This window comes from Bos indicus, chromosome 5 (assembly GCF_029378745.1).
Source record: "Bos indicus isolate NIAB-ARS_2022 breed Sahiwal x Tharparkar chromosome 5, NIAB-ARS_B.indTharparkar_mat_pri_1.0, whole genome shotgun sequence".
Classification (NCBI taxonomy): domain Eukaryota; kingdom Metazoa; phylum Chordata; class Mammalia; order Artiodactyla; family Bovidae; genus Bos; species Bos indicus.
In genome coordinates, this window is record NC_091764.1 from 112,982,545 (window position 1) to 112,994,227 (window position 11,683).

The 11,683-nt window shown below is 58.5% G+C and overlaps 1 protein-coding gene across 4 annotated transcripts in view; it reads left to right on the forward strand.

Annotated features, from left to right (window-relative positions):
- The window catches only part of ZC3H7B (zinc finger CCCH-type containing 7B), a 56,482-nt gene that overhangs the window by 25,200 nt on the left and 19,599 nt on the right, over positions 1 to 11,683 (forward strand). For 2 of the 4 annotated variants that reach the window (XM_019961872.2, XM_019961873.2), the window contains exons 3-11: positions 479 to 512; positions 651 to 848; positions 1,679 to 1,837; positions 4,737 to 4,817; positions 5,925 to 5,981; positions 8,874 to 8,916; positions 9,506 to 9,699; positions 10,112 to 10,433; positions 11,238 to 11,326. In XM_019961872.2, coding sequence (XP_019817431.1) covers positions 479 to 512; positions 651 to 848; positions 1,679 to 1,837; positions 4,737 to 4,817; positions 5,925 to 5,981; positions 8,874 to 8,916; positions 9,506 to 9,699; positions 10,112 to 10,433; positions 11,238 to 11,326 — 1,177 coding nt within the window. The remainder of the gene's footprint in view (positions 1 to 478; positions 513 to 650; positions 849 to 1,678; positions 1,838 to 4,736; positions 4,818 to 5,924; positions 5,982 to 8,873; positions 8,917 to 9,505; positions 9,700 to 10,111; positions 10,434 to 11,237; positions 11,327 to 11,683) is intronic. The other 2 variants (XM_019961874.2, XM_019961875.2) reach the window with 1 other exon arrangement.

The window sequence follows — 11,683 nt, forward strand, 5'->3', positions numbered from 1 at the left end:
TGGAAAAGCCCCTGATCCTGAGAAAGATTGACGGCAATAGGAGAAGGGGGTGTCAGAGGATGAGATGGTTAGATAGCATCATCGACTCGATGGACATGAATTTGAGCGAATGCTGGGAGATAGTGGAGGACAGAGGAGCCTGGCGTGCTACAGTCCATGGGGTCACCAAAGAGTCAGACATGACTTAGCGACTGAACAACCACAGCAGCACCTGGGAAAGCCTGGCTGCCAGGCCTGGGGCAGAAGCAGGACCTTCCACCATCCTTTTGTAGGAAAGAGAGGGGCAGCGTGGTGTTGATTTAGGGGAAAAAAAAAAAAAAACTGCTGTCCCCTCATCTCGGTCCACAAGGTGATGTCTGAGGTCTGACCTGGGGGAACCAGCTCCCAGGCATGGTCTCTAACCTGTGGCTCTGGTTCCTGGGTCTGTGGGAGGCTGAGAATCCTGGGCCCGTCCAGACCTTGTGTCCTTTTCCCATAGGTCAACCCTACCCTTAAAGCAAGAAGAATATGAGGTGAGCATCAGGGGCTGGGCTGGGGGAAGGCAAAGGGCAGGGTGTCCCTGGTGGGGGACATGGGGCTTGGGTGACAGGGCCCGAGCTGGGTGCAGAAGACCCCCTGAGCACCCTCATTCCCACGCCCTGCCCCGGCAGGCCTTTCTGCTCAAGCTGGTGCAGAACCTGTTCGCTGAGGGCAATGACCTGTTCCGGGAGAAGGACTACAAGCAAGCGCTGGTGCAGTACATGGAGGGGCTGAACGTGGCCGACTACGCCGCCTCTGACCAGGTAGCCTTGCCGCGGGAACTCCTGTGTAAGCTCCACGTCAATCGGGCCGCCTGCTACTTCACCATGGTGAGCTCCCCCCACCCGCTGGTCCCACCCACACGCCCCTGTGGCTGCTCCGCCCCCATGCCCCTCACCCCCGCCCTCTGCTCCCAGGGCTCTCAACCCCAGCGCACAATGGACTCACCTGGAGAGCTTTTAAAGGACTAATACATAATAAAAAGTGTTGTCATGATATGGAGCCCAAGCCCTGCCCCAGATGAGTTAAGTTAGGTTCTCAGACGGCCTGGGCCCTGGCAGGAGTCTGTGGGCCATCAGAGCTGAGGACCGGCGCCCTTATCACCATCTCTTTCTGCAAACCCCCTCCCCATCCTCCACCACCTTCCTCCTTTCTCCAGACTTCAGGTTCTGCCTTTCCCTCATTCTTGCAGCTCCAGCCTTCTCCTCTTGCTTGTCCTCGCTCAGGGCCTCAGTCATTCCCCAGATCCTACGGGGCTCTGCAGTGGGCTCTGCTGAGGGTTAGGGTTAGGGGAGTCAGGGCTGGATGAACGGGTCTACCAGATGCCCGTTCTTCACGGTGTGTTCTGTGTGCTGAGCCACTTTCCTGATGTTGCCTCCTCTGGAGATGCCTGTGTTACTTGCAGTCTGTGGTCTTCTGAGTGGCCGGGCTCATGACTGTAGAGTTCGAAGGCCCTTCCCCTTCATGTCCTGCCAGGGCTCCTTGGCTGGACAACAAACACCCTTGATTGGGTCTGAACACCAGAGCTGTCTCCTGGAGCCCTTGCCCCCGCCCCGTCTGCGAGGAAGGGAGGAGGTTGGTCCTCGGTCCCCGTGGAGGCAGGAGGCTGAGGGAGGGCGGGTAACAGGCTGACGGGCGGCCCCCTGCTCCTCTCTGGCAGGGCCTGTACGAGAAGGCGCTGGAGGACAGCGAGAAGGCGCTGGGCTTGGACAGCGAGAACATCCGGGCGCTGTTCCGCAAGGCGCGGGCCCTGACCGAGCTGGGGCGCCACAAGGAGGCCTACGCGTGCAGCAGCCGCTGCTCCCTGGCCCTGCCCCATGTGAGTGCCGCCTCGCTCGCGGAGGCCAGGCTCCCCATCCTCTCTGGGCCCACGTGCCTCACCCCTCTGAGCCTTGCTTTCCTCCGCTGAGATGCTGATATTAACACCAGGCACTGCTAAACATATACTTGTGTATCAACTTACTTACTATTCAGGTTCTATATTAACTTACTTAACCCTTGAGAGAGTCCTGTGAGATAGACGCTCTCATTATCCCCATTTTAAAGATGAGGAGACAGAGGCATGGAGAGGAGGGAACTTACTGAAATCCCAGTGAGGGGGCAGGGTCGAGACTTGAGCCCAGTAGTCTGACTCCTTTTATATACATACATACATACACACACACACACACACACACACACATATATATATATATATATAAAATTTTGGGGGGCTTCCGTCGTGGCTCAGCTGGTAAAGAATCTGCCTGCAACACCAGAGACCTGGGTTCAATCCCTGGGTTGGGAAGATCCCCTGGAGAAGGGCGCGGCTACCCACTCCAGTATTCTGGCCTGGAGAATTCCAAGGACTGTAGAGTCCATGGGGTCAGGAAGACTTGGACACGACTGAGCGACTTTCACTTTTATTTGTTTTTGTCTGTGCTGGGTCTTCGTTGCTGAGTAGGCTTTCTCTAGTTGCGGCGAGTGGGGGCTACTCAAGTTGGGAGCATGGGCTCTAGAACACAGGCTCAGTAGTTGTGGCTCACGGGCTCAGCTGCCCCGGGGCATGTGGGATCTTTCTGAATCAGGGATTGAACCCATGTCTCCTGCATTGGCACTGAGCCACCAGGGAAGCCTGAGCAGTCTGACTGTTTAATCTCCACCCCTCTCCTAGAGTCAAGGGTTTCAGTGAGCACCTAATGGGGGTGTCGTGTGTGTGGGATCCTGACGTCCAGGGTGTCATTAGGTGGGGAAGGTCAATGGGAAAATCCAGTCAAAGGTCTTGCTTGCCCCAGCTCACACACAGCTGGGCACATGTCCCCTCCCCATTTATCCATCAACTTAACAAATATTTATGAAGCGCCCACGGAGTGTCCAGATCTGTGCCTTCCAGGGACCCACAGTCTGGAGGGAGACACGTGAAAACAGCCCTGAGGTCTAGGCCTGGCTGCACGGAGCCTGACATGATCCTGGCAAAGCCCCTCCTCTCCTCTCTGCAGATCAGCTCCATGTCTATAAAGTGCCCTTCCCACTTTGTCTCTGGAATCATGGGTGTGAAAGGGCTTGGAGAAGGGTAAATGCTGCCTAGGAAGGACTAAGAGAGCTCTCAGGAGTGGTCAGGATCCTGGAGGGCTCCCAGGAGGAGGCAGGGCTTGAGTGGGGCTGGAAGAAGCAAGAAAGATTTGAGTGGGCAGAGCAGAGACGAGGCTGGAGGCAGGATGATCAGGAATGTCAGTGCCAGAGAACTGGTCTGGGTTTGGGTTCTAATCTTGGGCCTGCTATCTACGAGCTCTGTGCCCTTGGACACAGGGCTTAGCCCCTCTGAGTCTTGGTTTGCACCCCTTTGAAGTGGGGGCGATGACATGAAGCGGGGGTGATGGTATACCATGCACCATAGGGCTGTGCTGAGGATGGAATCAGAAAGTCATACAGGGAAGTGGGCACAGTGGATGGACACAGTAAGAGTTCAGAACACTCACTGTTGTTATACTTTCTGTTTATTATTCTTGCTTCTCCAATTCAGTTTACTCTCTTTTGATCTAGTCCCCGACCTCCACCGAGTTCTTCAGCATCTGCAGCAGGTCCACATCTGGGTCCTGGGCCTGCCTTCTTATAGGAGGAGAGGGTGGCTCTCACCTCGCTGTACAGGCCAGGGAGCCAGACCTGTGAGGGCTCCCTGTGAGGGCTCCCTGTGAGGGCTGGTAACTCCCCAGAGGGACGTACCCACGTAAGGACTTCTGCCTTTGAGTCAGAGAATTCCCTCGTTTTCCCGGGCAAACGCTGACCAGGCCCTGCTCTGTGCTGGGTGTCAGGACCAGAGGTGACCCAGACCCTGGGCTCCAGGAGTTGTCAGTGAGGTGGGGAGGTGGATGAATGAACAGCGTCCCCAATGCCCATCTGAAGTCAGGACTGCAGTCGCCGTTGCTCTGTTCACTGACTGGTCTCCCCACTGAACTGGCACCTCAGGGAGGCCTGGGCCCCACCTGCCCTGTGACTGCGATGTCCCTGGCCTCCAGCTTGTGCCTGGCACATAGGCGGTGGTACAGACATGGAGGGTGGAAGGGGTGCTGGGTGCCATTACTGAGCACAGCCGTGGGCCAGGCTCCTTCTAGACTCTACCCGGCCTTGTTCCTTGGCGCCTGTGCTCCATCTGCTCGTCCTCACCTGCAGAGAGCTCCAAGACACTGTTTGATAAAAGAAGCCCATTGTAGAACAAGCAACAGGTGTAATATAATCTCACTCATATACAAAAAGAAGGAGAAAATCCCCACAAAGCAAAACTAAACATCCTTTGTCATCCACGTGTGTGTGAGTCCCTAGCTGAGATCTGTAGGGACACAGAGCACCCTTGTTGGCTAAGCTCCCGCTATGGGAGTGGGAGTCTAGGGTGAGAGTCCAGGGAGTCCTTACTCCATCTCTGACATTTCCGCCTTCTGCAGTAACTGTTACTTGAATTGTGGAAACAAAGAGATAATATTGAAATGAAACCCCAAACGTATTCCTTTCTACTCCGTATAATAAAGGGAACAGGAGAAGCACGGTTTCCTGGCCCCAGCCCCCCACGCACCAGCCGTGTGACCTGAGCAGCTAGCATCCCCTCCTAGGATCTCGCTTCCGTACCCATAACCTGGGGTAATGGGGACCCTGTCCCCCTTTGCTGGGCTGCGCAAGCGTTTGGAGCACAGCTTCGCAAGTCGGAGCAAACTCACCCCCCCTTACCCTGTGTCTTGCCTTCTCAGGATGAAAGTGTAACTCAGCTTGGTCAGGAGCTGGCTCAGAAGCTTGGGCTTCGAGTTCGGAAGGCATATAAGAGGCCCCAGGTAGGTGGGCCCTGGGCACTGGGGCTTGGGTGGGGCTGGGGGGTGGGGAGACGTGTAGAGGGGGGCCGGGGCCTTTGAGAGACATAGGTGAGGGGGGCTGGGGCCAGGCCAGGACAGAGGGGGTGACAGCAGGTAATCTTCCCTGTCTGTTGGCTGAAAGCCCTGGAACGGCTTTCAGAGCCTCTCGGAAGAGGAAAGAACAGCCAAAGCTCCCAGCTCACCCTAGACACCAGCTGTTAAAGCCTGCTCAGTCCCCTGTCCTGGCCAACCTTAACATCCCAGAGATGGCCTCAGTTGACACTGGTGTCCTTCAGCCTCCTGTTCTCAAATAACCCCCGTGTGGTGCATGTTTGAATTGTCGGTATCTGTTTGGCTCATTCACATCCACGTGTATTCATTTGGCTCCTACTTTGGGCCAGGAAGCCACATTCAGGAGAGGGTATGGCTCTAGAGTCTCTGCTGTGACCTGGAGCAAGTTAGTTCCTCTCTCTCCCCCTTCTTTTCCACATCTGGGATGTGGGGATAATCGTGTCCCCTCTCAGAGGGCTCAGTGAATTGCTGAAGCTGAAGTTCTAGTACTTTGGCCACCTGATGAGAAGTGCCAACTCCTTGGGAAAGACCCTGATGCTGGGAAAGACTGGGGGCAGGAGGAGAAGAGGGCGACAGAGGATGAGATGGTTGGATGGCGTCACCAACTCAGTGGACTCAAGTTTGAGCAAACTCCAGGAGACAGTGAAGGACAGGGAAGCCTGGTGTGCTGCGGTCCATGGGGTCACAAAGTGTTGGACACACTTAGCAAGTAAACAACAATAGAGGGCTCATGGGAGGATCACAGGGAGAGAGTGTTTGAGACTGTGCCGGGCACACACAGGAAGTGTGTGCCTAGAAGTCCTCTGCCCTGGTCGTGGTAGCAGGAAGAAAACATCCAAATGGAACTCACAGAGACAGGGTGGGCGACTCCCTGCAAGCCTAGGGGCAGGAAGCTTGGGAGGGCACCACAGACCCCACCCGCCTGGTTGGGGCTCCTTTGCAGCCCCAGCTGGTGGGAGCAGCTGAGCACCTTTGCAGAATCGCCATCTCTTCCTGTCTCTCTCCAATCTCTGGCAGGAATTGGAAACCTTTTCTCTGCTCAGCAACGGCACTGCGGCTGGTGTGGCAGATCAGGTAGGATGGGGCAGGACCCTGAGCCGATCCCCACCATCTGTACCACTGCCCCGCACCCCACCCCCTGCCCAGGACCAGCCTATCTTGGTTCATCCATCATGAGAGCTTTGGGTTTGTTCTCGGATATAAACAACCTCAAGCAGCAGAGCCAGAGGCAGCACACTGAAGGGTTGGGCTCAATCTGTCCCCATTCTCACCACTGCAGCCAGTCCCTGCCTGGAGAAGTGGGGTGATGACAGCTTGGGCCTGCACCAGGCTCTTGAGGGCAGCCCTGGGACCCAGAGCACCTCCCCGCTCCCAGGAGGGGCCTCCTGGGACCACAGGGGCGGAGTGGGGGTATGGAGTATGGCTGCGGTGCTGGGAGTGGTCCCCACACATTAGAGTCAGGGTTAGGTCACTGCAGGGGGACCGTTGGGGGTACCCTCACTTGTGGACCCCGAGAAAGAAGCCAGTGGCAACAGGAAGAGTGGGAGTAGGACTGAGAGAGAAAGGCGGTTGAGATCGGACCACCAGGCCTTGTCTAGGGGGCAGGGCAGGGCCCTGCACACATCAGACCCCCCACCACCCACCACACAGGAACTGCTCAGGAGGACCTGGGGAGGGGGACGGGCTGTGAGAGCTGACCGTGGCTGGCGTCCCGCCTCCTTGTACGTAGGGGGAAACTGAGCACAAGAGTGACGAGGGGACTTGGCCAGCGCCACACAGTAGGACAGCTCATTCACTCATTTACTCCACAGACTCCCAGGGAACCCCTTCATGGCTCTGGACTGCCGCTGGGCCAGAGCTGAGACAGGCGTGTCCTTGCCCTTGGGCGCCTGGCAGGCTGCAGGGGAGGCACATGTGGACCTGCCTGTGTAGCGTTCAGGATGGTTTGTAACCAGAATGGCTAGGTCTGCCGCATACCGGGTCTTCAAAAAAAATTTAAATTAAGGGAATGTCATAGTCTGTTCTGGCCACTGTAACAGAATGCAGGGAATTTCCTGGTGGTCCGCTGGCTAGGACTTGGCACTTATTGCTGGGGCCCCAGGTTCCATCCCTGGTCGGGGAACTAAGATCTTGGCCATGTGGTATGGCCAAAAAAAAAAAAAAAACAGTCATGTACTGGGTGACTTACAAATAAGAAATTTATTACTCACAGTTCTGGAGACTGGAGGGTCTCCTGCTGTCACTGGTGGCATGGCCTAAAGGAAATGACATCATGTCCTGGCCTTAGGTTCCCTCTGTAGAATGGAAATGACACTGGTGCCCGGGTCCCTGGGTGGGTGTGTGGCTGGCATAAGGGAGTGCAGTGCCCGAGGCAGGGCTGGGCCTGTCGGGTCTTTCCAGGGCAGTGTTGGGGAGCCCCTGCAGGTCCTTGGGGCCCACGAGGGGGTGTGTCTGCTCATCACAGCAGGCAGAGTGGCGCTGGGCAGGCACAGCGGCTGCTGAGAAGACAGTTGTTGAATAACTGAATGATCATGGCCAAAGGGGCACAGCAGATATGGGTGGGATGCTCAGCTCCACAAGGGCCAACCCTCGGTGTCCACTGAGTCTGTAGCCAAGGGGTGCCGTGCATGGCAGTGGGCACCCCAGCCCCTGGCAAGCCAGCCACCCATCCCTGCAACCTTATGGATCCCCCACTACATATTGGTCACAGGGATGGGAGTCTTTAAGAAGCCCAGGCAGAGAGGATTCCACGATGGAGAGGACCCTGCCTCCCTGTGCTAGCATGGTGCCATGTATGCGTACACATGTGCACACGTGCACACACACCCCCACATCCACCACACACTCCCACACCCACATACCACCCCCTACACACAGTGGCCTGCAGACACGTGGGATGGAAGGGCAGGAGGGGCCCAGCTGGATCCCCTGACCTTCCAGAGGTCCCACTGAGATGCTGCATGTGAGCCTGGCCACTGGGCTCCCCACCAGATTCTCCAGTGTGGAGGTGCCAGCCAGGCAGTCATTCCCTGCGTGCCTGGGAGCAGAGATGGCACGAGCTGTGCCCACAGGGCGCTCCCCGTGGTTTGGAGACAGCGAGGCCCCGGGGCACTCTTGGCAGCCTGGGGAGCCAGACGCAAGGAGGACTGTGAGATCCAGGACCAGACAGAGCCTGAGGCAGCCTTGGCCTCCTGCTCACCTTGGACTTCGCAGAGCAGCCAGGCTGCGGGATGCCGGCAGGTGGAGAGGAGGGAGCCGCTCACTTGAGTGCCTGGAGGCAGGTGGGGAAAGGCAGGCCACAGCCCAGTGCTGGGCACGAGCCAGGCGAGTCCACTCGGGTCAGGCGTGGAGGCCGGTGGACGAGAACGCCAGGTTCCCCAGGCCAACCTCCTGGTGGCCTGGGTTTAAAAGTTGATGTTTCACATTCGACTGACACATGTAGCACTCCCTGTGTGTCGGGCACTATTCTAAGCTCTGTACAAATGCCACGTGATCTCATCCTTTTAACAGCCCGGGGAGGAGGTGACTGTGCTGTCCTCATTTTACAGATGAGGAAGGGGGCCCAGAGAGGGTGGGGGACTTGGTCAGGCCCACAGCACAGGCTTGGGCCCAGCTTTTCCTCCAGTGGGAGGTCCGCAGGGGGCAGGGGAGTCCCACCTGGGCCAGTTGGGCCTGAGGCTATAACTGGGCGAGGGGACACTAGTCAATCAGGAGACTGGTGTTTTAGGCTTTGAGCTGTGACCTGTCCACGCCTGGCATGCACATGGACGGCTCAGTAAAACACCCCCTTGTGACGGGCAAGGAACCAGTTCAGAGGTTGCGTCCCCTCCCTCTGAGGACACTCTGGTGAGAGGCAGACACAAGGCCCCTGACCAGCCGGCCTGGTGGTTAACACAAGCGGGCCACTCAGGGAGGGGCCCTCCCAGCCCGTGTCTGTCTGACCCGCCCCGTCCCCCTTCTCTACAGGGAACTTCCAATGGATTGGGCTCCATAGATGACATCGAAACAGGTAGTGTCCGTGATGCCAGACGACGGGGTGGAGATGCGCCCTGGGGAGAACTCAGCCCCCACCCCCCACGACCCCGGGAGGTCAGCCTGGTCAAGCCCCTGCAGATCCCTGGCCCTGCAGACAGGGCTCCTAGGGGCTCCCTGCCCTGGGGACTGCCTGAAGTACAAAAGAAAAGAGTGAGTGCAGGAAAACAGACTCCCCTACAGGGCGAGTCTCCAGCCTGGGAGGTATGGGGTCACCTCAGTGGGACCCAGGTGGGGGTCCACCTTTCTCGAAGTCCTCCTCTTTCTTTGTCTTCCTCACTGGCTTCCAGGAGGGGTCACAGTTACAAAGTGTCCTTGAGAGGGGGTGTTGCATACCCCAGAGGTGGGCACTGACCTGGCTCATCTGGGAGATGCCACAAGACTGAAGTCCCCTCTGCCAGCGAAGCCTCCCCGTGGGGTCAGGCCATGGGGCAGGCAGGGCTCCAGGCTCCGGGGAGGCAGGGGAGGAGGGCAGATGGTAGCTGAGGAGCCCCGGGCCCCGGGCCAGCTCCCCCATTCCCACCAGATGGGACTCCCTGCAGCTACTGAGCCCACCCCATCCACAGACTGCTACGTGGACCTGCGAGGCTCCCCGGCCCCCCTCCCCTCCACCCCCACGATGCCCCTCTTCCCTCACGTTCTGGACCTGCTGGCCCCCCTGGACAGCAGCAGCAGGGCCCTCCCTGGCACTGAGAGCCTGGATGACTTCTCCGATGGGGACGTCTTTGGTCCAGAGCTGGATACCCTCCTGGACTCGCTGGTGAGCATGGCTGTCCCCTCCTGTTCCCAGAACCCCTCTCCCCACTCCCCGCTGGGACCCCATCACATCCTCACATCCCAGGTGAGGGGGAGGGAAGGCCCGCATCCATGTCGCAGTGGGGAGACTGAGGCCTAGGGGAAGGCTGCTTGCGCTGGATGAAACAAGAAAAGTACAGATCGCGCATCCAGGAGGGACTGAGGTCCGCCCTGTGGAACGGGCCTGGGCACTTGCATCTCGCTGGTGTTCTCCTCCAAGAGGGACTGAGGTCCACCCTGCGGAACGGGCCTGGGCACTCGCATCTCGCTGGAGTTCTCCTCCAGGAGGGACTGAGGTCTGCCCTGTGGAACGGGCCTGGGCACTCGCATCTCGCTGGTGTTCTCCTCCAACTCCTCCCTCTGTTCCCATCTCGCAGTCTCTGGTGCAGGGAGGCCTGCCTGGCGGCGGTGTGCCCAGCGAGCTGCCCCAGCTGATCCCCGTGTTCCCCGGCGGGACCCCGCTGCTGCCCCCTGTGGTGGGGGGCTCCATCCCCGTGTCCAGCCCGCTGCCCCCTGCCTCCTTCGGCCTCGTCGTGGACCCCTCCAAGAAGCTGGCGGCCTCTGTGCTGGATGCCCTGGAGCCTCCGGGCTCAGGGCTAGACTCCCTGGACCTGCTGCCATATTCAGAGACCCGATTGGATGCCCTTGACAGCTTCGGGTCATCCCGTGGTTCCCTGGACAAGCCCAGCTCCTTCCTGGGTGAGGCCTTCCACCACCACCTGAAAGTTGGCAAAATGCCATCTGTCTCTAGTCTCTGGAGAGTGCAGCTGGGATGACAACTCCTTCCTGGTCTGGGGCCCCTGGCTTTGCGTCTCCTGTAATGCCCACCACAGCGTGGGCCCAAGACCTCAGGGGCTGGGTGACTTGCTTAAGATCAACAGCAGGGCTGGTATATAGTCTGGTGCTCTCTGCCCAGCCTCCCAGGACCCTGGGATCGCCAGACTGGTGGGAGGATGATCCTGGGGCTGGGGGCAGAATGCAAGGCCATGGGTTCCTCCAGCACCACTCTGACCTAGGACCCTGCAAGGAAACAAACCTTCCTGGGCCTCTGTGGGACCAGTTTTCCGACAGACCTAGCCTAGAGTGCTCGCTGTTGATGGGAATTCCCAGGGGGCACAGATGGGCTTCACGGAGACTTCCTGGAGGAGGTGACAGCTAGCAGGATTGCCTGCCAGCCGACGGAGCGATGCTATGCAGGCCTGGTGTTGGAGGGTCTGGTGGATGAGCAGAGGTGTTGCCCACAGGGTGGGTGGGTTGGGGGGCCTTGAAGGCCTGAGGCTGGTCTCGGAGGACCGTGAGCCAAGCTGAGGAGCTCAGGCTTTCTCCCAGGGGCTATCAGGGCATAGAAGGTGTAAGCGCGGGGTGGATGTGCCTGAGCTGGGAGGCTTCTCTGTCCCCGGGCGATAGCTCACATAGGAGAGCATGTGTGGCCTGGATGGCTTCTCCAAGTTAGAAATACAGAAGAGAAATACAGAAACATAGAGGGCCCCTTACACCCTTCAGGACAGGTGACCCCTCTGTCTTCTCGCCCAGAGGACACCAACTCACAGGACCATCGTCCCTCGAGCGGTACTCAGAAACCAGCCCCCTCGGTGAGTGACTCGGCCAGGATGGGTGCCCAGGTACCTCGTGCTCTCCGGGGGGTGGAGGCAAAGCCCTGTGGGCTCCAGAGTGGGGGTGAGCCCTCAGCGTGGGATGAGGTCCAGCAACCTCAAGAGCAGGTGGGCCAGAGATGGTCTCTTCCTGGCCCTTCCACACCCTTCCTGGCCTGGTGGCGTGCTGGGAGCAAGCAGAGGGCTTGGCCCTCGCTTTTCTGACTGGAGAGGACATCGAGACTCAGAGGATTGAGTGATCTCTCCAGGGTCATTAACATCCCATATCTCAGGATTCAGCCAGCTTTGAGTTGAAGAGAGCATCTGTCCAGGACTCAAGTGACCTAGACTCTGGCC